The sequence below is a fragment of the Notothenia rossii genome (assembly GCF_949606895.1).
Source record: "Notothenia rossii genome assembly, chromosome: 7".
Classification (NCBI taxonomy): domain Eukaryota; kingdom Metazoa; phylum Chordata; class Actinopteri; order Perciformes; family Nototheniidae; genus Notothenia; species Notothenia rossii.
Genome location: NC_136905.1, coordinates 37,631,712 through 37,656,481, shown reverse-complemented (window position 1 = coordinate 37,656,481; position 24,770 = coordinate 37,631,712). Strand labels below are relative to the sequence as shown.

Sequence of the window (24,770 nt, the reverse complement as noted above, 5' to 3'; positions counted from 1 at the left end):
TCCATAATAAAACATTGCCTCATGCAGAATTTTATGATATACCTGCTAATATACGATTCCTAAGTCAGGAATTGCTGCTTCAGGGTTCAGGAAGCTAGAACCAGTGGTTGGAGCTGAGACTTCATTTCCCAGAGTCCTCGGGGGTGTGACGTCAGCGGGAAGCAGAGCGGGAGCAGCAGCATGGGTAAACACGGAAGTAGATGCATGGATTGAGGAGGAGGGGCTCGGTTTGTTTACATTTGCAGGCAGCGGAAAACGGGTTTTGTTCCAGGGAATCTATCCTGGAATTAAAGGTTTCAAGCGCTGATTTAACTTTGAAAAGGGAAGACAGCAAGGCAGGTAGTTTAGGAATGCCGGAGTCAGCTTGCTCCTGCCTTTTTTGGTGTTGAATTGGCCGCTGGTCGAGAGACATTGAGCCTTTTAATTGACGCTCTGTGATGAGAGGGTTTGTTACCGGTGCTGGCGTACAACTCAGGCCTTTGTCTTGGCCGGAAGGAAAAAGGCTCCTCGTGGTTGAGGACGGACGGGACACCCGGCCAATCGTTCCGGGAGCTGCGGTTCGTTCCAGCTGCGTCTGCTCTGAGCTAGCCTATTTTAGCTAGCCTATGTTTCGGATATGAGGCAGGCTTCTTCCCCCGTGGATGATGATTCGGTTCCAGAGTCGGAGATAGCGAGACACATGTGCAAAGGACAGCACCAGCAGGTAATCTGAACATATCATGGAGGACTGTTTAGAGCAGCAGCGATGTGAATAAGCAGGCAAGCAGCAGCAACATGAAACACAGCAGCAGGAACATGAACGCAGCAATAGCAAGTGAACACAGCAGGCAAGCAGCAGCGACGTAAAGGTAGCTGCGGCAATAGCAGCAGCAAGCAATGCATGGAGAGAGGACTGGCAGGTTAAATAGAGCGGCATATTAAGGAGACTGTTGGTTGGTTGTAGAGTGGCAAGGGGCGTTATGTATGAATGCAGCATAAGTGCCCGAGTTGACTGCCTGAACTAGCTCGCAGGCTTCGCCCCATTTACGACAACATCGTGTTTTTGGGCGAGGGATGCGTTTCCATGGAAACAGCCTATGGTTAGATCCCATATTTGGCGTAGAGCCGATGAGGCATGGACCGGTGATACACAAGCGAAGTTTTGGGGACGATCAGACCGTGTCCATTGGAGTTACAGCGACATCTTGTTTTATGGCGAGGGATGCATTTCCATGGAAACGGCATATGATGACACCCCATAATTGACGTAGAGCTGTGTTAACCATTATCTGAAGTCTGCTGCTCTGAGCATGTCGGTTGGAGTTATGACATCATCGTGTTCCATGACACAGGTGTTTATATTTGAGCTAACGACGTGTCCAGAGATCAAAGGTTTCCATGGTGATGTGCAGTAATCACAGAGAGGAGAGCATTTTCATTGTTCTGAACGAGAGATAAACCTCTTACATGTGAACGTTTTGTTGAAGAACCGTAACAGATATCGGTGAAATTTCAAAGCGTGAAGCATGTCAAGGAACTTGAGCATCTGAAGTGTACTTTTTGTGTACTTTCGGGTTAATAATGTGGCCTTTTTGGCAGATTAACTAAAGGTGTGCGGCTGCTGTGGTGGGGAAATATGAGGCTTAACTTACAATGGGGTTTAATGGAGACATGTTGAAAGTTTGTATCACTTCATGTCCTCAAGAGGCATTTTCTTTAATTATTTTGCTTAATTTTTTTATTTTTCAAGCTACGAGATGTTTTCCTACGTTTCTCATGAAATATTATGTCTCAGGAATGTAGGGTTTGACAATTATGGCAGGTTTAAAAGAAAATATGAAGGCAAAATTAAATCTGTCCTCTACTCTAGCTGTGACATCACACCCTCTAAAATCTGAAGAAAGCCTCTTTACCAAGGTCTGAACAATGTTTAATATCTCTAAAAGTACGAATCAGATTTAAAAGTGGTGTTAGACGAATAATGTCAGAAAGATGTAACGAGATGTAACATTTTAAAGTTGGAATGAGGTTTCTGAGTGAAAGTATGAAGGAGCAGCTGGCAGTTGAAGTTGAATGAAGATTGTCTGAAGATTTTCTCCATTGACTTCCATGTTAAAAATGTGATGAATTATGGGATGTATCTCTGGAATTATTAAAGTTATGAATAGGAAAAGTAATAGCCATTGATTCCCGACCGAGCTGAACGTTTTGATGTTTGAACGGAGTTTCTGCGATGTGGAATGTGGGAGAAGACGAGGTGCAAAATAACCCGGCGGAATAATACATTATTTTGTGCGTAGCATAACAGATAGTTAGAATGCTGTATCAGCATTCCCACTAAATAATGGAGTACATCACCTTGCTTCAACAGCAACCAATCCCAGAAATGCCCCCAGAGTAGAAGTTTCACACAGGCATATATAGCTACTGTAATGAACGCACACACATTTTTCCTAACCATGTTTAACCTGTTAAGTCCGAGAGACCCTGGTACCGGGGCCCTTCCGCAAAATCTTGCAGGAAACAGTGTCTGAAGGCATCTTAACATTTAATAAACTATGTGTTACGGTTTGCGGAAAAGGCAGGACCCAAATGCAGACTATAAAAAGGTAAAAGTTCTCGAAACAAAAATGAGCTTTATTTAAAAGCTGATGAACATAAATATGGCACGAAAAAACCCAAGTAGCACAAGGTAGCATTAACAAACAAAACTGACCGTTACCAACATCGAGGGCGACAGGAAAGACAAACAATGAACACAGGAAGAGACTAAATACAGGGAGGGGTAATCACAAGACGAGAAACAGCCGGGCAGAGGAGGAGAAACACAAGGGCCACAGGTGAACACAATCAGACAATTAGACACACCAGGGAAACTAACGACTGGAGGAAAAACAGAGGGAAAAGGACCAGACAATAAACCAGGAGGAAAACATGACAGGGAGAACAGCAAAACACCCAAACCTAGACATAAAAAGGTGACATAACATGAATATCGTGACAGAACCCCCCCCCCCCCCCTCAAGGGACGGATACTAGACGTCCCTAAACAGGGTGGGTGGAGGGGGTCCGGAGGACGGGCCTTGACTGACAGCCCAGGGCACGGCAGATGACCAGGAAGGGGTCTCGGGCGGACGGCCCGGGGGCAAGGCAGAGTCCAAAAAGGGGCGAACACCACAGCGGGCGAACCCAGGGTACCGGGCACTAGGGCGAAGGCAGCGGCAGGAAGAGTCAGGGGGCCGGGTCCGAGGGCGAGGACCACGGCCGGGAAAGTCAGGGGGCCGGGCTCGAGCTCGAGAGAGTCGGTGTCGACCGGACAGGACCCGGAGCCGGTGGGACAGGTGTCGGCAAGATCCCCCACGGAAGAGGACACAGGGCCGGCAGGACCCCCGGCAGGAGAGCAGTCAGCGGGACCTCCAACGGCACAGGACATAGGGTTGGCAGTAGGGCTGAACGGTATACCGTGTCATGGCGATAACCGCGTTATGCGCATGCGCGATATTCACACCGCAGGGACGTGCGGTTTTATTCATTTAAAAAAAAAAATGCTAACGCACTTTAGCACAGAATTCAAAATAAAGATACCCTTATTACTTATCGAAACTGCACACACAATATATCCGATTAAAGCTGAGACTCCACAGATTATTTAAGTATAGTATCTAAGCGATCCGATCTCCCGACAGGGGAAGCAAACACAGACATCACAACACGTACCTTTACGGAGATTTTACGGGAGATCGTCTCACCGTAGCTGTCAATCTGATCAAAAGACGTGTTCAATGGCATTAAAACGAGAAAAAACGCGGCTGAATCGGTTGACAATACCTTCATCCGGTTAAATATAGTTAAAAAAAACGCAATATATACAGCAGGGGGGGGGGAAATCGCGATGTCGTTTTTTTCAATATCGTGCAGCCCTAGTTGGCAGGACCCCCGGCAGAAGAGTAGTCGGCGGGGCCTCCAACAGCACAGGACATAGGGTTGGTAGGACCCCCGGCAGAAGAGTAGTCGGCGGGGCCTCCAACAGCACAGGACATAGGGTTGGTAGGACCCCCGGCAGAAGAGTAGTCGGCGGTGCCTCCAACGGCACAGGACATAGGGTTGGCAGGACCCCCGGCAGAAGAGTAGTCGGCGTGACCCCCAACAGGACAGGACATGGAGTTGGCAGGACCCCCAGCGGAACCTCCAACGGCACTTGAGTAGGGACTTCAGTTAGGGGTGGGCGATATGACGATATATATCATCGAGACGATATTAGGTCTCCACGATATGCCTTTTCAGAGATATCATATCTATCGTGATAGTGCACCAGGGTAGGATTTTCACGGCGGCCATGACGGCCGGTCTGGCCGTGTAGCCCCGAAAATAATTGTACGTCCTACGGCCACCAAGGCCTGCATGCCCCTGATACTGTTAAAATCTCGAAGTTGCTTTAAAAGCGTCAGAACAGTGGTTTCTGAGCTGCGTTATGCTGCGTTCACAACGGACGCAATGCGAATATTCTCACCCTAACCGCTGGAGTTTCACCGCGGCTGTCAGCTGTGTTTACTCCTGTCATTCAAACAGGACGCGCTGGAGAGAAGGCGGGGCTTATATCCATGTAAATACTGTGGTGGAAACCAACTACGACAAAATTAACCTATTTTACCGTGATTGAATTGTAATACACATTTCAAAATGATGCCGAAGTAACTAAATACTGATAACGGTTAGTAAAAACCAAGCTGTCTTCAGACAGTATTGCACTTCATTTATGGTCTTGGTTGGTTGCTTATATTTTATTTTATCAATAAGGTATTTATATTGTTTTTCCCTTTTAAAACAGATGTTCAGTTATGTTAAAGTCTTTGATTGCACTTCAAGTCTAAAGTTTACATTTTAATTGTTTGGCACTGACTTTTCCTCATTGATGTTTTATGTTTTACTTAGTTATGTTTTACTCTCCTTTTCATGTTTATTGATGTTACATCACTGCTAGTGCTACCTAAAACACAAAGTGATTTTTTATATTGAGAAACTGTGCCTTGAATATTTTATTTTATTTAGCAAGAGAGTGTACTTTACTTGGTGAAGAAACCAGTGTTAACGTTTGTTGTGTAGGGTGTAGGCCTACCTACTTGAACACTGAGGAAGCCATATCAAAATTCCTGTTGAATTGTTAATTCAGGGATTCATTGCAGAATTAAAAGCAGCTTGAAATGCTATTTTGGTCTGTTACTCCTTTTTATTTTAGTTTTTGTTTGTGACTTGAGAGTAGACTCAAGAGGGAACTCGAGGGGGAACTCGAAAGGGAACTCGAAAGGGCACTCGAGAGGAGACTTGAGAGGGAACTCGAGAGGTGACTTGAAAGGAGGCTTGAGAGGGGACTCGAGAGGTGACTTGAGACAGAACTCGAGAGGGAACTCGAGAGGACACTCGAGAGAGGGCTTGAGAGGGAACTCGAGAGGGAACTTGAGAGGGACCTCGAGAGTGGACTTTAGAAAGAACTCGAGAGGAGACTTGAGAGGAGACTTGAGAGGGGACTCGAGAAGAGACTCGGGAGGGGACCTGAGAGGGAACTTGAGAGGGAACTCGAGAGGAGACTTGAGAGGGGACTCGAGAAGGAACTTGAGAGAAAACTTGAGAGGGGACTCGAGAGGAGACTTGAGAGGGAACTCGAGAGGGAACTCGAGAGGAGACTTGAGAGGGGGCTTGAGAGGAGACTTGAGAGGGGACTCGAGAAGGAACTCGAGAGGGGACTCAAGAGAGGACTTGAGAGGGAACTCGAGAGTTGACTTGTAAGGAGACTTGAGAGGGAACTCAAGAGGTGACTCGAGAGGGGACTCGAGAGGGGACTCAAGAAGGTACTCGAGAGAAGACTCGAGAGAGGAATCGAGAGGGGACTTGAGAGGGAACTCGAGAAGGGACTTGAGAGGAGACTTGAGAGGGAACTGGAGAGGTGACTTGAGACGGTCGGTACGCCTACAGGACACGGGGTGCTGGAGTCGGCCGCTACGCCGACAGGACTCGGGGAGCTGGCGTCGGCTGGAGAGCCAACATGAGACGAGGTACTGGAGTCGGCCGGTATGCCGACAGGACACGGGGAGCTGGGAGTGGAGGTTGGTTATGGCAGCAGTGGAAAACAGTTGCTCCAGGGTGGGTAGAGAGGCATGGCTGGTCTTGGGAGTGTGGAAGGCCTTGGATTCCTCCTGGGAGAAACATACAAATGAGTGTGAGGCAAAAACAGGTAAAGTTGTCAAAGAATGTGCTGGCAAAAAGCTAGAGCGGCACGCAAAAAAACGTTCACGGCAACAATCCGGCAGGGAATAAGTGCAGGCTGCAGGCTTTCATAGTGTGGCTGATAAGCAGGTTGCAGGTGTGGTTGATTGGAGATTGCTCCCAGCCGTGTAGAGCAGACCAGCAAGCAGGAGGGGGGAGAGAGAGAGACACACAGTAGAAACAAACACATACAAACACTAACAGGGGTTTCAGGGACGGGCAGTGATAGTCGGTCCGTTCTTCTATATGTCTGTCTTTGGTTTTCTAAGTGTTATTCGATCCATATGTCAATAGAGATATGTGCATAAACAAGAAAAACACTTGTGGTAAAACGTTGGAACAATGTTATCGCCAAAAATGATAAGAATGTTTTTAGAGAACGTTATCCTACCTTTCAGAAGTACATTCTAGGAGCCAAAATAAAACTTCTCGACGAAACCATTCCTAGAACAATGAATGGTAACATTCTCAGAATGTTTTTAGAACCAACATTGCCTAGCTGGGAACTCAGACATGCCTACACAAATATGCAATATCCAACCCGATATCACGGCAAGACGTGAAAATGTGACGATTTACCATGCCTGGAGACGTAAAGATGTCACAATTTATTCCCTTCAAACGTGACAGTTACACGGTATTGTTAACCCATGTTAACCAGTGGAGAAATAATCGGAAATACCAAGCAAATGCTCCCCCGACGTAATGATTTATTTTTTAATAGTCACACTCGATTACGCCGATTTTCTTGTTGCCCCAGCTGGTCGACACCTCTTTTAGCAGAAACAAAGGCTACATTAACCCTTTGGAGTTGACCGTCATGCCGGCGTGATCAGATCACATGAACTGTTCAAGCCGGTGCCGCATAAAAACAACAGTCCGGAAAACATTGCAGTGTGTTTCTATCGAAAGTACTGGCTTGAAACTATATCCCACTCTTTGTTTCATGCAAAAAGACCCAGTAAACACGGAGATACGATGATATAAAGTTAATACATTTCAAAAGTATGAAAAATGGAAGCACATATTTGAATATCTTCGCCGTATTTGATCATTTTACGAAACGGAAAATACTGGAAACTGTAGATCCTGCTCAACAGGATGTATATGTGTATTTCTGTCGAAAGTAGCCTACTGGCTTGACACTATATGCCATTCTTTGTTTCATGCAAAAAGACCCAATAAACACGGAGATACAATGATATAAAGTTAATACAAATATATTTCAAAAGTATGAATAACGGAAGCACATATTTTAATATCTTCGCCGTATTTTATCATTTTACGACACGGAAAATACTGGAAACTAGATTCTGCTCAACAGGATGTATTTACCAGGGAGGGGGTGAGGTAATCAGGTAAACGGAGTGATACGAAGCGAGACGAAAAGAGACGAAGAATGACGGTGGAAACCGAAGAGAGACGGCGGGAAATGGAGAGAGACGAAGATATACGAAGACAGGCGGCGGGAGACAAAGAGAGACGGCGGGAGACTGCGATTGAAGTAAAGTGGCAGACAAAAATTGAGAATTTTGATATAGTTAGACAGATTTAGAGTTTTGAAGATTCAAAATATGATGAAGAGAACTCTGAATGTGAGTCAAGCTATGAGCTTGTTTTTGACATGGAGGAGGAGGAGAAGCCTGTGATGTTGCCCTCTGTATCGTAGTTGACAGAAACTGCTTTGAAGCGTGGCACAGATAAAGACAGAAAAAACAGATTTGTGTACATAATGTGTATATATATTTGTATTATATTTATAATAACACTTTTGCCTTATCAGAATGAAATCCCATGTACATTATTTAAGCTTTTAAATGTTTTGTTGTGCCTACTGTGTCACTGTTGACAGAACTTGAGAAATGAGGAAAAAAAGCCTATGGATACACCTGTTATTTGTTCATAACATTTGTATATAGGTTCATGCTACCTCAATCAAACTTTCACATTATCATAGTGACATCCCATGTATATATTTCCAGCTTTCAAATGGTTTTGTTGTGTATGTTTGTGTTACCTACATGACATATAATATCATTTTCAAAATCTGTTTTTAAGTTTTTTTGTGATTTGGGGTCCAAAATGTTCATATAGTATCTCAAAATGAAAGAAATAACTATCAGGTTATATTGGTGAAGTTGTCCTTAAAATAAAAATACCAAACATTGACATGCCAAACCCTTCTGAATGGTGTTTAGTAAGACAAATCAAAAGTATGCGAAAACGGCCAAGTTAGCCCAGGACTCCAAAGGGTTAATGTATTACATCGATGTTAATCCGTGTACCAAGCAAATGCTACCCCGACGTAATGACTTATCTTGTAATAGTCGCACTCGATTACGTCAATTTTCTTGTTGTCCCAGCTGGTCGACACCTCTTTTAGCAGAAACGAAGGCTACATTAATGTATTAAATCGATGTTAATCCGTGCGTGTAGATGTGGAATTAACGGACGTGATGTTGTGCGATTGAGTTACCAAAGCAACAGCTTCGGTTCATGTTAATCTACAAACTCTTCAACTACAACCGTAGTTATATTTAAAAACATGTTAGAAGGCCTCACAAAATACTTTAATGCAAATTAAAATGTAAATGTGAAGGAATGTGTGTATAACAAAATACATCGGTCATAAACGAAACCGGAAACAGACGTAGGCAAGATCCTCAGCTCGATGATTGGATGGTTAGCCGCAATGCATGCTGGGATTTGGTAGTTATGTGATGTGAAATCTGAAAACACAATAATACTTTATTCCGAGTGTGCTTGCTTTTCTCTTTGAAAGTCATCATATAACGGTATTGTAATACACGGTTCGGCTGCATTAAATATTACATATCTGCCGTAGTTCTCTATTTATAGAGCCCTGCTGAAAAGACTTCTAGACAAACAGGAGAACTGCCGTCAAAACTGAAAACGTGACGTGGATCATAAATATATAGGAAATTAAACAGCATCTTACATTTCTTTTCACACAATACGTCTCTTTGCAGTATTAACACTAATTCGGCTGACTTTTATATTTGATCCAATTGGTAGAAATAGGCTGCATTTACACCATAACGGTGCAGAGCTGATAGAAAGGGACACCTGGTGGTTAAAGCACGTTATTGAATTGTATTATTTTATTATTAGATATTAATAGGAGGATGTGCAAAACAGACAAACTAATAAGGCTTAATTTAAACATTAAAGAGGTTAAGGTCTTCTTTTGAATAAGAAAAAAGCTTTAAGAAGAATAGGATGAGGGTCCTGCAAACCCTCTTGAAACCCCAGGTCCTTCCTTCCTGCAGCGGTCAGACTTTACAACCAGCACTGCCCCTAGTAGACCCTCCGACACACAACACAACACAGACTATAACACCCCTTGCTGCTAAATACAAACCAACTTTGTGCAATATGTGCTATAGCCTATGTGCAATATATATATATATGCCATTAATAACTGTGTAATTTATACCTGGCCACTAAATCAATTGCCGTTCATAACTGCGTAATTTATACCTGGCTGCTAAACCCTTGTTACTGTTACAAGGTATGTATCTTGTATTTTGTAAATTGTGTAACTTGCTGCTGTTAAATACCGTCAAACTATGTGCAATATGTGCTTTATGTGCAATATATACTTTATACATATGCCATCTTTAATAATTGTAATATGTACCTGGCTGATAAATCCTAAGAACTGCTACAGGATTTGATTTGTCGATTTGATTTGTATTTCTGAAAATTATGTAACTTTTTATCTTTTTTTTAGCATATTGTTTATTATATTATAACTTAGTACTTTTTTAGCATATTGTTTATTTTATTATAACTTAGTACTTTTTTAAAGCATGTAAGATATGCAGCACTAAGCTGTCTGTGGCTCTTTCCTGCTGTAACGCTGCACATTTCCCCTCTGTGGGACTAATAAAGGTATTCTGATTCTGCTTCTGATTCTTTAATGGTCACACCTGCAGAGCACACAGCACACACAGTGACATTTGTATCTACAGATAAATATTAAGCCTGACAAAGTACTTAACGTCTAATATATTGCTTTCCTGCAATGTTAACTATGTTTAAGCACTTATTTGTTTATTATTAAACTAATATTATACATATGTATTATACTCTTATAAGATATATGTAGATAGTATAAGAAATGTGCAGAATGACAGTTTAATGGTGGAGTATACACACATATTGATAGATGTCTTGTAATGCACTGTTGAGGAACCTGCGACCCAAGTTTTTCATTCATTGCATAACTACACCGTAGTTGTGTATAATATGATTATGTCAATAAACTTAGAAAATCTTGAAATCTTGAAAGGGATGTGCAAACTAGTCATTATATACAGTCTTTAATGAACTATTAGTAGAGAATAACGAGTAATGAATATACTTTATAGGGACCCTATTAATATCTAATAATAAAATAATAAAATTCAATAACGTTCTTCAACCACCAGGTGTCCCTTTCTATCAGCTCTGCACCGTTATGGTGTAAATACAGCCTATCTACCAATTGGATCAAATATAAAAGTCAGCCGAATTAATGTTGATACTGCAAAGAGACGTATTGTGTGAAAAGAAATGTAAGATGTTGTTTAATTGCCTATATATTTATGATCCACGTCACATTTTCAGTTTTGGCGGCAGTTCTCCCGTTTGTCTAGAAGTCTTCTCAACAGGGCTCTATAAATAGAGAATTACGGAAGATATGTAATATTTAATGCAGCTGAACCGTGTATTACAATGCCGTTATGTGATGACTTTCAAAGAGAAAAGCAAGCACACTCGGGATAAAGTATTATTGTATTTTTAAAAAACGTTTTCAGATTTCACATCACATAAACACCAAATCCCAGCATGCATTGCGGTTTAACCATACAATCATCGAGCTGAGGATCTTGCCTACATCTGTTTCCGGTTTCGTTTATGACCGATGTATTTTGTTATAAACACATTCCTTCACATTTACATTTTAATTTGCATTAAAGTATTTCGTGAGGCCTTCTAACATGTTTTTAAATATAACTACGGTTGTAGTTGAAGAGTTTGTAAATTAACATGAACCGAAGCTGTTGCCTGGCAACTCAATCGCACAACGTCACGTCCGTTAATTCCACATCCACACGCATGGATTAACATCGATTTAATACATTAATGTAGCCTTCGTTTCTGCTAAAAGAGGTGTCGACCAGCTGGGACAACAAGAAAATTGGCGTAATCGAGTGTGACTATTACAAGATAAATCATCGTCGGGGTAGCATTTGCTTGGTATTTCCGGTTATTTCTCCACTAGTTAACATGGGTTAACAATACCGTGTAACTGTCACGTTTGAAGGGACGAAATCGTGACATCTTCACGTCTCTCAGCATGGTAAATCGTCACATGTTCACGTCTTGCCGTGATACCGGGTTGGCATTATCATGAATTGCATGCTTGTTTTTAAAAATCTGATTTTTTTTAAACATCCTTTTCAAACAAATGCAACAAGTTTGTTTTTTAAAGCGCACTACAAATAAATCTGACGTTGACCATGACCGTGTTTAATATTTCGCATCACAGGAACGTTTTATAAAAAAGAATAACCTCCTGAAAACATTATCCAAATGTTGCTTTCAGAATGTTCGTCTTTGGTTATCATGTAACATTATGGGAATGTTTTATAAAGAACATCTTTAATGTGTTACCCCAACAACGTCCAAAACACATCCTTAGAATGTTGCAGGCAAAACGTTCCACCTTTGTTAACATATCACATTAAAGGAACATTTTATAAAACACCTCATCTCAGGTCTCAATAACATCCTCAAAACATCCTCTGAATGTTGCAGTTAAAACGTTATGTCTTAGTTAACCTTAAACCTTATATGAACATTATTTGAAAAAATAAACATCCTAAAAAGGTTATTTGAACATCAGATTAAAACGTTTCTTTAAAACCTTATTAGAACTTGTAGGTAATGTTAGCCAAAGTTGTGAGAACGTTCCCAGCTAGCTGGGTACTTTCATGTCAAAATGCTCCAAAGCAAAGTATTTGCGTTTTGCCATCAAGGGGATAGCCTACCAGTTCAACAGACTACTGTTCGGCGATTCCCTGTCCCCACGCACGTTCCACAAATGTGTGACCACAGCGCTTCAGCCGCTTCGCGACCATGGCATGAGGGTTTTATTTTATCTCAACGACCTCATAGTCATGGCCAGGTCCAGGGAATGGGCAGATGTTCCACACAGCCCAATTGATCTTACACTTAACCAAGTTGGTGGTTTGTGGTCAATTGGAAGAAGAGCAGTCCCATACCTCACCAGCAGGTGGGGTATCTGGGGATTTTGCTCAAGGCAGCCCCCATCGAGAGCGAGGGGTATGCCCCCATCGAGAGGGAGGGCAGGCTACGTGCCACTCTGTCAGAGGAGAGACAGACGTGGTGCGAGGAAGGGATTCTAGACCTTCTGTCTGGTACATTGGGCTCTATTCTATCCTAGCTATAGCTACTGGTGGACAAGGGGCTTGCTCATGCCACAGTCAAGGTGTATGCATCAGCCATCTCGTCCTGTCATGCAGGATTTGGCAGCAGAACAGTCTTTAGCCGACCGCTTATGAAGCGTTTTTTTGCAGGGGATCAGGAGACAGCGCCCAGTGGTGCATGTCTCCACCCCGCAATGGCAACTGCCATAAAAGAATGGTGCTCGAGGCTTTGGTTACGGAACCGTTGAGCCTCTGGAGCTCTCCTCCCTGTAGGCGCTATCATTGAGAGAGAGAGAGAGTAGCAAAAAGAAACAGCTTTGCTGCTTGCTTTGACTTCTGCCAAGAGAGTATGCGAACTGACCGCTTTATAGGTGCACCCGAGTTGCCTTCCGGTTCGTGGTGACCGTAGCAGGGCGACACTCAGACCGAACCCCTCCTCTGTTCCCAAGAACCTAAGGAGTTCTTCCAGGTCGAGGGTTATACAGCTAGACGGCTTTAGTCGTCCACCTATGCACGGCGGCGTCTTTGTCTACGCCGGGCCCGTTCGTAAGGTAAGTATCTCTTAGACATGTCTGGCTCCTTTTTCATCGTCGGTGCTTGTTGGGGCAACACAGGACTGGTGAAAAGAGGAGGGCTGTGGGTAAGTAAGCTGTATCTGACCCCCTTGGACATAATGCACTTACGTTGTCCCATGCTCCTTAGGGACCTGGGAAACATGGTGCGCAGTAAGCCCTATACAGGCTATGGGCAGGCGGGGAGAGCCTTCCCCACTAGTGTCCGTGCACACACTACACTAGGAGTGAGTGAGTGAGTGAGGAGGAGTGAGTGAGTGTGGAGGAGATAGTACACTTACGTTTTCCCCATGCTTCTTAGGGACCTGGGAAAGGTGACCTGGTGCGCAGTGTGTAGTCACTTGCGCTCAGGGGCGGATCTACCGGGGTGGCATGGGGTGGCAGCTGCCACCCTAAAACACATCCTTGCCACCCCAGCTGCAACCCCTGTTGGCAGCTTTATTTTGAAATAAAAGTTGTGGCTCATCAGACATTTATGAGAAAAAATCTCTAATGTCCGAGTGCAAGTAAATGCAGCACAAGACGCGAGCCAGTTACCCCCCTCCCTGCGAGCTGAAATGTGATTGGCGGCGATTTCATTTTTAACGGGACAGAACAAACAGAGAAGCATTCGGTGAAGTAGACGGAAGGAATGAGGTAAGACTGATCAACTATGTCTCCTGTGAAATAAATGTAGAACAAAGCTAATGTTTTCCAGTTACAGAAAAGAGAGAAGTTAGATATGTCCATGTGAATCATAACGTTAATGCTGATATTGAAACGATACAAATCTGGTTGAGTAACGTTATTATCAGTAACTCTTTACTTACTGTGTGCGTGGAACGTTAGCTAGGTTTTTGTTTAAAAAAATGTCATGCATGAAATATTTGTATATTATCAATCATTTAGCAAGATGTACAACCTGATCAAGGCTAAACGATTCTGCTCTTCAATAATAACTTTGAATCTTATTTCAGGAATCTGTTTGGAAGAGGATAGAAAGTGAGGCTGAGCAACAGGGAAGTGACAAAGTAATTGACCAGGGACATGAGGAGGTGGAAGGAGATGAAGAACAGCAACAGGAAAGTGTCAGTGATGAAATAGAAGGCAAAGATGAACAGGGACAGGAGGAGGAAGGAGAACACAAAAGAGAACACAACAGAGAAGAAGAGACGGAGAGGGAGAGCATAACATAGACAAGGTGCAAGAGGGAGAGAGCGAGAGACAACAAGACGGCATGCAGAGCTCAGACAGTGAGGGGGAAAGGAATATTCCTAAGCCCTTGCAACCAACGGCCAGTCGAGTTGGTCCACATGGTATGAACATTGTTAATACAAAGTATCAAAAATTACACAAAAGGACATTTTGCAAAACAGTTTATTTAAAAGACAGGGCTAGCCTCAGTCTAATAAATATATTATTAATTCAAAACAATTATGTTTGCTTTACTTAGATAGTTTTGAGTATGAGGAAAAGGGTAGATTGTGAGTATTTTGTGTACAATGTATTTTAGACCTATTATAGCAAATGAGGTTGAAATAAAAAAAAATTACCCAAAACAATACACACCCAGGCCAAAATGTTGTGCTGCATGCATTAACAAAGCCAGTAGGTTAAACACATATTGAAAAATGACAGCTCCAAACTGTGTTATAATTAGTTGATTATAATATGTACTCAGTTAAGCTCTATTACAGTTTGAATATGTTTTACTCCCATTTTCTAGACATATCCAAGTCCAGGTGTGAGGAGCCAGCTCAGCCGACACGGGAGAGTTTCCCCAAGACCCTCCAGGGAGGAGCCAGAAGAAGCTTCAGAACGGACTGGTACAAAACTCATTCATGGCTTGAGTACTACTCACAGTCCAATGATTCCGCGTATTGTTTCCCTTGTAGACATTTCTTTTTACCTGATGCCCCCAAGACCGTTTTCACCTCAATTGACGGGTATCCTAACTGGAAAAAGGCCACAATGAAAGACAGTGGTTTCTTTTCTCATGCCCGATCTGAAAGCCATGTAAATGCAATGTTTGCTTGGGGAGAAAACAAGAAAATGAGATGGGAATAATGGATGAGCAAAATAAGAAACAGGTGATTGAAAATAAAAACTACATTAAAACACTAGCTGAGATTCTGATTCTAACTGCCACAGAAAACACAGCCCAGCGGGGTTAGGCTACAGGGAGAATCCTGACTCAGAAAAAAAGGTGTCTTTTTTTAGCTCTGTTAGATTTGCTAGGAAACCATGATCCTATGATTAAAAAAAAGACTTGAAAAGCAAGCTAATGTGACGGTGTGATGTAGGTAAGGGACGGGTTTGTGTCGCCAACAACGCCACCTAAGGGAGTTTCACCCCTAGGAACTAACTATTGATTATAAAAGATTTAACCCACAAGGAACACATGTTTGTTTTACATAACGGGCCAGAGACAGTTACAGTTAACACAATTACTTTATTTTATAAAAATCAATTAACTATTCTAAAAACACAAGATACACATAATACAATCAGCTAAAAGTTCATACTGGGCATAGGAGGTACAAGACAGGGCTGGGGCTTACCAGGCGGCAATAAATAAAAAGGGGGAAGGGTCCAACTCAAAACCACCCGTTACACCGCAAACCAAACAATAGGACTTGTGAAGAACACCACCACCAGGGACTGGGGTTGCCGCCTCAGGCCCACAGCACCTGTCTGACAAAAGGAAGACGGTTAAAACCTCCACAAAGTATTACACTTAAATAAACAACTAAATAAATAACCAAACAAATACAACCAAATGAATTAACTTATCTAAATAAAGTCTGCACGCAATGGTCAATGTTAAACAAGGAAAACACAAGTATATAAACTTAAAGAAAACCAAATAAATGAAGGTATCCAAATAAAGTCTGTGCACAAGGGTTAATATTAAATAAGGAAAACACTAGTATATAAACTAAATTAACAAAACAAAATAACAACAACATAATAACAGTTTCTCAAATTAAACAGTGAGTTGTATCCATGAGAATTGGTCGGCGAGTTCCCGGAGAGCCCGAACCGCTTCAGAGTCCAGAAGGGGGGGAGGGGGCACGTCACCAGCCACGGAGCTCGCAAAGCAACGGCAAGTTTATCCCAGCAGTGGGTCACTGCAAAGAGCCAAAACAGCAGGACCAGTTGTCCGAAGGTGGGCCTAACAATTAATAGCAGCCCTGAAAAGGGCACAGGTACATACAATATTATTTAGAGGCCAAATAAACACATGGATGTCAATAACTTTACAGGTTCCCATACATACAATCTATTCAGCCACAGCACAGCACCCCAGCCGTCAGGGGAGAGAGGCGCACAGGCAATGGCAAAATCCCGCTGCAGCAATAAACATAATAAGATAAGCCAGGAGCCAAGTGTCAGGTGATAAAGGGAGGCAGGCAACGGCAACTCACCAGGTGATAACAACACTGCGCCCAGGGGAGTCTTCAGCGGAGCAATTTCTCCGCCACCGCACCGGCAGTCAGATGCGCTGTCCGGATGCGAGTGTTGCGAAACGGCTGCCACGCCAAACAATTAATTTAGGCCATGCCGTGCTAAAGCCACCAGCGAAGGGATTGACAGGTGAGTCACGAGCTACGCCACACCCCTGTATTTATACTTCCGGCGCCGCCCAGTAGTGACAAATGCGCGGAGGCGCATGGCACAGTGCCGTGCAGCGGTACGGAAGGAGAAGACCTCCTGTCACATCCACCCCCAGCTTTTGCATCATCGACCCGATGATGGATTTAAAAAAGGGTGGAATCAACACCAAGGCCTGAAAACTACAGACTGGGCGTTGGACATAGGGCTTGCATGTGCACTGGCTGAATCGTCCTGAGGACCAGAAGGACGAGGAAGGTGGTGGACATTAGAATGGTGGCCAGCAGTAGAGCGGACAGTTCTACGCAAAGCCTGCTGGCTAGTACTCGGCTGGTTGGTCGTGGATGTACTGAGGGTGAGGAGACTCCATGCAATAAGGCTTCCGGCACTGGTCGGGACTGGTACAAGGTTTCATCAGAGGGACCCAACGGACAAGAGGCCCTTGGAGCCACTGAAAGTTATGGAATGTGGTTATCAGGGACCAAGAGCCAAAGGTCACTGTCGCTAGAGGAGTCAAGATCAAATGCGGGCACGGCAGATGGAAGAGCGGTATTCTCAGGCTGGAGAACCGCCTTCATCATATCCCGATGTACATTCCGTACCCTCTGTGGGTCGTTGACAGGGGCAACAGTATAAACTGTTCCTTCACCAGAGGGGGCCCGTACAACCTGGTAGACCACAGAGCTCCAGAGATCCTGTATTTTACGTCGACCTCTAACACCATGGTTCTTTAGGTACACTATTTGGCTCACTGGGAAAGGTGCACCCCGGACTCTCTGATCGTGCCAATCTTTCCTGCAGCCGCTAGCAGCCGCTCACGAGCACCCTCAAAAGCAACCCTGAGTCTGGCCTTGTGTTCAACCACCCGGTCCTGTACCTCACCAGGTACTGGATCCTGGATTCGACCCAAAAGGAAATCTACAGGAAGCTGGGGTTCCTGTCCAAACATCAGGTAGATTCACCAGTGCCCTGATGAGGAGTAGTGTTATAACAAAACAACACCTGAGGCAAACAGGAGGCCCAGTCCCGTTTCCGTGATACTAGCAGGGTGCGAAGGAGATTATGCAGAGTTCGGTTGAACCGTTCGCATTGCCCATTACTCGCAGGATGGTATGGGGTCGTACGGGATTTTGTGATGCCGTACAAAGGGCAAAGCTGTTGGATCGGGGAACTCTCAAAGCTCCTGCCTTGGTCTGAGTGAAGACGGCTCGGAACACCAAAGTTGTAGAACCACTCGCAGATCAATACTTGGGCCACGGTGGAGGCCCGTTGATCCTGAGTAGGAACAGCTACAGTGAATTTGCTGAACACATCTGTCATGACCAGTAAATTCTCAAGCCCATTTCCGGAAGGCACCAACAGAGTGAAATCGATGGCCAAGATCTCATTGGGCCGTGAAGCAAGCAAATCGCCCATAAAACTATGGGGCACCTGGCCTGAGTCCTTGGCCACTTGGCACCGTTCACACTCTTGGACCCAGCTCTTAATATCGGAGGACATACCCGGCCAATAGCAGCGCTGTCGGACCAGCTCTGCGGTCCGTTCAATGCCTTGGTGGCCATGCTGTTGATGCAGCTGGGTTAAGGTCTCCGGTTTGAGAACTGCAGGCAAAATGAGTTGGAGAGACTCTCCCCCCCCATCAGAGCGGAACACCCGTAGAAAAAGTATGCCATCTTTTTCCACCAGGCGGTCCCATTGGCGTAAAATTGCCATGACTGGCCGCTGAAGTTGCCGCTTCTCGGCTGAGGTAGGTGGGGTTTTACGTCGCCAAAACACCAACACCTCCTTTAGGAGGGAATCATTTTCCTGCAATGAACGGAGATCTGGCACAGAGTGGGATGGAAGGACTGAGATCAAGGACTGAGACACAGGCACCACAGAACCTGAAGGTGAGTTGTGGTAAAGGCCATCAGGGACGGGAGTACCAGGCACATACTGGCCTGAAAGTGCGTTAGCATTTTGGTTGCTTCGACAGGAGCTGTTCTTGATATCAAAATCAAAAGAGGCAAGCTGGGCCGCCCACCGTTGCTCAGTGGCCCCAAGTTTTGCCGACTGGATGTAGCTCAATGGATTGTTGTCAGTATAAACGATGCACTTATGCCCCAATAAGTACTCTCGGAACTTTTCCGTCATGGCCCACTTGAACCCAAGGAATTCCAGTTTCATGGAGCTATAGTTGGACATGTTGCGCTCAGTGGGCCGAAGGCCTCTGCTAGCATAGTCCTGGGAGCGGACAGCCCCAAGGCCACTATGACTAGCTTCAATCTCCAAAATGAAGGGGCGTGAGAAGACCGCATAAGTCAACACTGGGGCTGAGACCAACCTTGACTTCAGGGCCTCAAAGCCTTCCTCACACTGAGGAGTCCATTCGGCAGCCAAAAGTTGACCTGATTTTGTCTTTGCCTTGGTGCCTGCCAGTTTAGCCACTAACTGGTGCAGAGGTCCTGCCAGCTTCGCAAAGCCCTCTACAAAGCGGCGGTAATAGCTAGCGAAACCCAAAAAGGAACGCAGCTTGGGAACAATTGCCACTGTATGTACGAGGCAGGGCCAATTTCTGGCATAGGCGACACAGGCGGTCGCCTAGGGCGCCAGATCTCGGGAGCGCTGCGCTGGTAGCTCTCGGAGGGAAAAAACCTTTTTGGACTGTTGGCGCTCATCCAAATGTTTGGCCTTGATGTAACAACATTCATAATTAAGTAAATGTAACACCCTTTTCTCCCCGGTTACACGTTTAATTTGCCCTGTACGGTGGGCGCTGTAAGTGATGAAAGTGGGGGATGTTGGCTTATGAGGCGCCCGCAGCTCACAGCCAAAGTGTGAGCGTGGTAGCGAGAGAGTGAGCAAGGGAGAGGGCGCACCGGTACCGGCACTGTTGTTATTAGAATCTGGTGCTAGCTGCGCTAACGGATATAAGAAGTAGATGTTTCTACAACCAGGGTGGAGGAGTGCTCTCCTGTCAGACTGAGAAGCTCAGTGAGGTAAAGGACTCTCTGAGTGTTTAGATGGTTAATTTTAGTCTAAGTTATCTCAGTGGGTCTCAAATGTTTTAACCACAAATTATGTAAACACATATTTCCAAGGCACTCCTTTATAATTATTAGGATAAATAAGTGTGTGTGGAGTGAAGCACTTGTTTTGTGTGAAAGAAGTAGCATTGAAACAACTCAGCGAAAGCCAAAGAGGTCAAGACAGACAACAAGGATCCTTCAAGATAGTGTCATCCCTTCCACTTTGGGACAGCATGTAGTTCCAGATGGTAAACACTCTTTTTGCATCAATGTGTACTATCCAGCTATGGATAACATGATTGGAGAAATAGAAAGACGTTTTTCTCACACAAATTGCAACATAATGCAAGGTGTCCAGGCACTAAATCCATCAAGTGCTACTTTTTTGAGTTAGGAGGCTGTTCTTTTATTGGCTAATGCCTATGATTCTAATATTGAGGATCTTAAACACAAATTACATCAGACGAGGAGAGTACTTGAAAGAAAGAAGAAGGAAAAGGGGAGTCCTACAACTCTGATGAAGTTTGCTAAATCTTTGGACCCATACCAGAATGTTTTTTACGAGTTGTCCAGATTGTGTAAAATAGCAGTAGTTTTACCAGTGAGCAGTGCATCCTGTGAAAGAAGTTTTTCAACTCTTAGGATCATTAAGAGTTATTTGAGGTCTACAATGACAGAAAAGAGACTGTTAAGTTTGGCTGTACTCAGCATTGAATCCAAACGCAGTAAAGCTTTGGATCTCAATAAGTTTGTGAGGCGTTTTGCTGAACAACATGGAAATCGCCGCATTCAGCTGTTATAGCCAACTTGATGCTCTGCTCACGAATGACTCGATGAGCATAGAAAACTGTTAACGCTATTCTACTCTAGATCCGCCCCTGCTTGCGCTGGCACCTGCAGGGTGGAGCTATGGGCTTATTCAGATCAATTAGGCTTTACCTAGCCAGGCCCGGTTCTACGGGGGTGCATAAGGGTGCATTGCACACTCAGTTCAGTCGTTATGCACCCTCATTTGAAAAATTAAAAGTGAAAAAAATAAAAGTGAAAAATATTACATATATAATAACAAGAATAATAATAATAATAATCATAATAATAATAATATAGTTGAAATAAAATAAATTGTGGTTAAATAACATTGTCTGCTGAATTTATTTGGTAAATTTAAACGGTAAGTAACGTTATTATGTCAGGTGCGCGTCACCTGTGCCGCTGCACGTTCGTCATCTGCAAGGTGCTTACACAGCAGTCAATGATGGACATCAGAAAATTGTTAAAACAACCAGCCCTTATCGCCAGGACTAACACTGCATCTACTGCAGGTAATAAAAGTTCAGACCATGGGGACAATACGTTACCCGCGGCCACTGTCGTGGACACTAACGTCTTCCTGCCCGACTCGCCGGCTTTGCCCGCCTCGCCCACGGAGGCGGAGCAGCCGCAGCCGTCTTCGTTGCCCCAAACACCGCCACCCCTCGGTGGCCCGCAAGTGCCAGAGGACCTCGGCAAAACAGAGCCTGCCCAGGTATATAAGTACCCAACTCGCCTGTACAGTGGGGTAAGGCTCTCATTTTGCAGCTCATGGTTTCAAAACAGAGATTGGCTGGAATATTCATGTAAAAAAGATGCCTTCTTCTGCTATGCATGTAGACATTTTGGTTCAAGTACGTCAGATGCCTTCACCACAACTGGCTACAACAACTGGCGCCATGCTCTTGTACGTGATAAGGGACTGGGAAGGCATGAATCAAGCAAAGAGCACATGAAGTCAGTGGCTTTGTGGAAGGCGAGGTTCTGAAACAGTTCTGTTTCATATGGGTGTTGAGATGTATCCATAGATCTCATCATTTTGCTGTCAAAGTGCACCAGATTGATGCTTTTAACTTCAATATTTTAAAACAAATCTTCCCGGGGGAGGATGCCCCCGGACCCCCCGGGAGGAGGTGAAGACCCCCCTAGAGGGTGTTAGGTCCACTCCCCACTTATAAAAATAGCACTTTACCACTTTACTCTCTCTCTAATCTCAGAAGCACCCTGAGTCATTTTGTTCTGGAACCGGGCCTGTACCTAGCCAAGTAAGCTGCGGCCCCGACTTCTACACGGTCTCAACCGGGTGATAGGAAGTTGGGGTGCGGTGGCTGTTAGCCAAAGGCCGGTCAGGGGCAGTGTGGTGGGTCAATGTTGTGGGACGACAGGGCGTTTATCCATTGGGGCTTGTGCCTGTGTGAGATAGAACGGTGGGTTACGTATTGTAACCCTAGTTCTATAAGCACAGGCGGAGCCCTCTACCTAGGGGCCCTGTCTTTCCTATGCCGCTCGCTGAAGAGGGTGTAGGATGACAGTCAGGAGGCGTAGCCGCCTTATATACTTTGAGCTGCGCGCACATTCACGTGGGCTCACCCTGATTGGCCGGCTATGTTTATACAACTTCAGTGTGTGAACGCTCGTGTATCATTGATGAGAGTAGTACCCATAGAGTCCAGTAAAGGGCTCCGCCTGTGCTTATAGAACTAGGGTTACAATATGTAACCCACCGTTTTGGCACATTTCAGTTTTTATATTTGCATAATTTTTTAAACTTCAGCACGTTCCTCCCAATGCAAGTGTTTCGTATGAAGGTAGATATGGTGCAAAATGCGAGAGCGTGTAAAACCTGATGTGAGCACTTGCAGAAAAAAAATCTGAGCTTGTCTGCATACATTTACACTTGCAGAAAATATCCACGTAAATGTGAACCAAATGTACACTTGTATAAAATATCCACGTAACTGTGAACCAAATGTACACTTGTATAAAATATCCACGTAACTGTGAACCAAATTTGAAGTCACAGAAGAAAAAAAAAAGTTTTGTAGCTTGTAGAAAAAAAATGAACTTAGTGATGAAATATTCACTTGCAGAAAAATACATGTTTTTTAAATATATTTTCCATAACAACAGCAACTTGGTTATTACAACCTCTCAAATCAGTCATTACAACTTGATGAATCTGCTCTGTGGCAGTATAAATCGACGAATCTGCGGTCTTGACTTTTGCTACACTTCTTGCGATAAATGTGTCGCAATAGTAATTTTCACCTGTAGATCAGCTGTAGATGTGGGGGGAGGGAAGGGGGTTGGAGCGAAGGGGCGGAGCTATCAGAACGACGAGGCTTGACTGCGGGGCTAACGGTTGTGTCGCTACCAGTCCGCTGACATGGCGCGTCAATCAACGGTAAGTTTTGCCCATTACTTGCCCAGTATTACTTTGATTACTTTGAATATTATTATTGTGATTGAGGATTAAATCCGCTTTGAAGACCACCGTTTTATATTGTGCAGTTTAGCTGCAAAATAACATCAGTTAGCCAGCTAACGCTAGCTTTGTTGAGTTTATGCTACCTAAACAAGTAGTGGTTGTAGTCTACAGCAGTAATTAATATATTATAGCCTACTGTTTTGGCACTGCTTTTAAAGCCTTTGTAAATTATCCATGCTATTTTCTATTTAGCTAACGTCGAAGTAGTGTATGTGAAATCAACCTCACAATAACATGTGTGTATATTACAATTATTAATGTCACATTTCAAGATGATTACTTAGATATTACAATATGGTTGGTTGAGCTGGAGTTCATTATTGACCTTACTCGTTTACGTCAGTCATATCTGAAGAACAAACCCAAACCTTGTTGTTTTTATTAATTGCATTACCAAATGGGTATCAAATAAACAGTAAGCATTGGTAACACAACTTCCATAGTTACAGTAAAATAAAAAGGACCCTGACTCGGACAATACACAATCCAACATGTTCAACAGAAGATAATCAGTTAAATTGTTTGTACACATGGTACTTTACATATATATATCTGTTTGTTTAAGGTGTCCAGGTGATGCAGACAGGCTGGACCAAAGAGTGAGAGACAGAACTGGACTCCTCACAGCAGTGAACTTCAGCACAGGTACAAAGACTATTTTTTCATACTGTACAAAGAATCAAGAAAGATACTGGTTTACATAAATGAAGTATTGACTTTAATACACTGATATACATTCCATTAAACAATACTAAATGACCTACACATCAGTCAAGTTGAGGGGTTTTTCCATGCAAAAAGTTACATTTAGATATTTAACACATAGTGAGAACTGCTACTATTTATCTCTCAATATTTTCTGTAAAAAAGTGGTAAAGGTTATTCTTTCAGTGAGACAACAGAGCAAGCTTCTACAGTTGCACTACGTTTTGTAACAGTTAAATATTATTTTGATAATAAAATATATTTCAATGTTGATGAATTTCATACTGTTCATTCATAATCTGATTACAATTACAAAAGAATTATATCTACAGCCCCTAAACCAGGGGTCTGCAACCTTTTTGACCAAAAGAGCCATTTTGCTCCTTTTTCCCAAACATTTTTTTGTCTGGAGCCGCAAAACACATTTCATAGCTTGATAGCTAATAAAGTTGTATTTATTGTTATATCAGACAAAAACTACAGTTTTTTTGCATTTATTAGGATATTTATTACATGCTATAAAACTGTTAACCTCTAATAAGAAACAAAGAACTCCTATAAGGAGAATTAAAAATAATAGACAGGCCTACTTTAAAATAAATTAAACACAGCACTTGGGGAGTCCTCTGCACATTTGAAGGGAAAACAAATATTATAAAAATGGGCCCACTTTGAAATATATAAAACATATAGCTGCACCCTAAAAAGAGTTAAAGCAGTGGTGTAGTCTACGTGATACGCAGGTATACGCCGTATACCCACTAGAAAATGCCAGTGATTTCCGTATGCCCTCTTAAAAATGAGCGATGATACGTAACAACATCATTTTGTGACTTCGCTTTCACGCTTTCGCCCCCTTCTGTGTTAATACTTTTGGACGTCTGGGGCTTCCGTC

General features: G+C 43.6%; 1 protein-coding gene across 3 annotated transcripts in view; it reads left to right on the top strand.

Moving 5' to 3' along the window:
- Positions 1 to 569: 569 nt before the first annotated feature.
- LOC307046224 (uncharacterized protein) overlaps positions 570 to 24,770 on the top strand; it is a 43,429-nt gene continuing 19,228 nt past the window's right edge. The window contains exons 1-2 of one of the 3 annotated variants that reach the window (XM_079692496.1): positions 589 to 703; positions 14,976 to 15,075. In XM_079692496.1, the coding sequence (XP_079548622.1) occupies positions 617 to 703; positions 14,976 to 15,075 (187 nt within the window). In that variant the 5' untranslated portion in view covers positions 589 to 616. Of the gene's footprint in view, positions 704 to 14,230; positions 14,566 to 14,975; positions 16,043 to 24,770 lie in introns of those variants that run through there. The other 2 variants (XR_013810097.1, XR_013810096.1) reach the window with 2 other exon arrangements.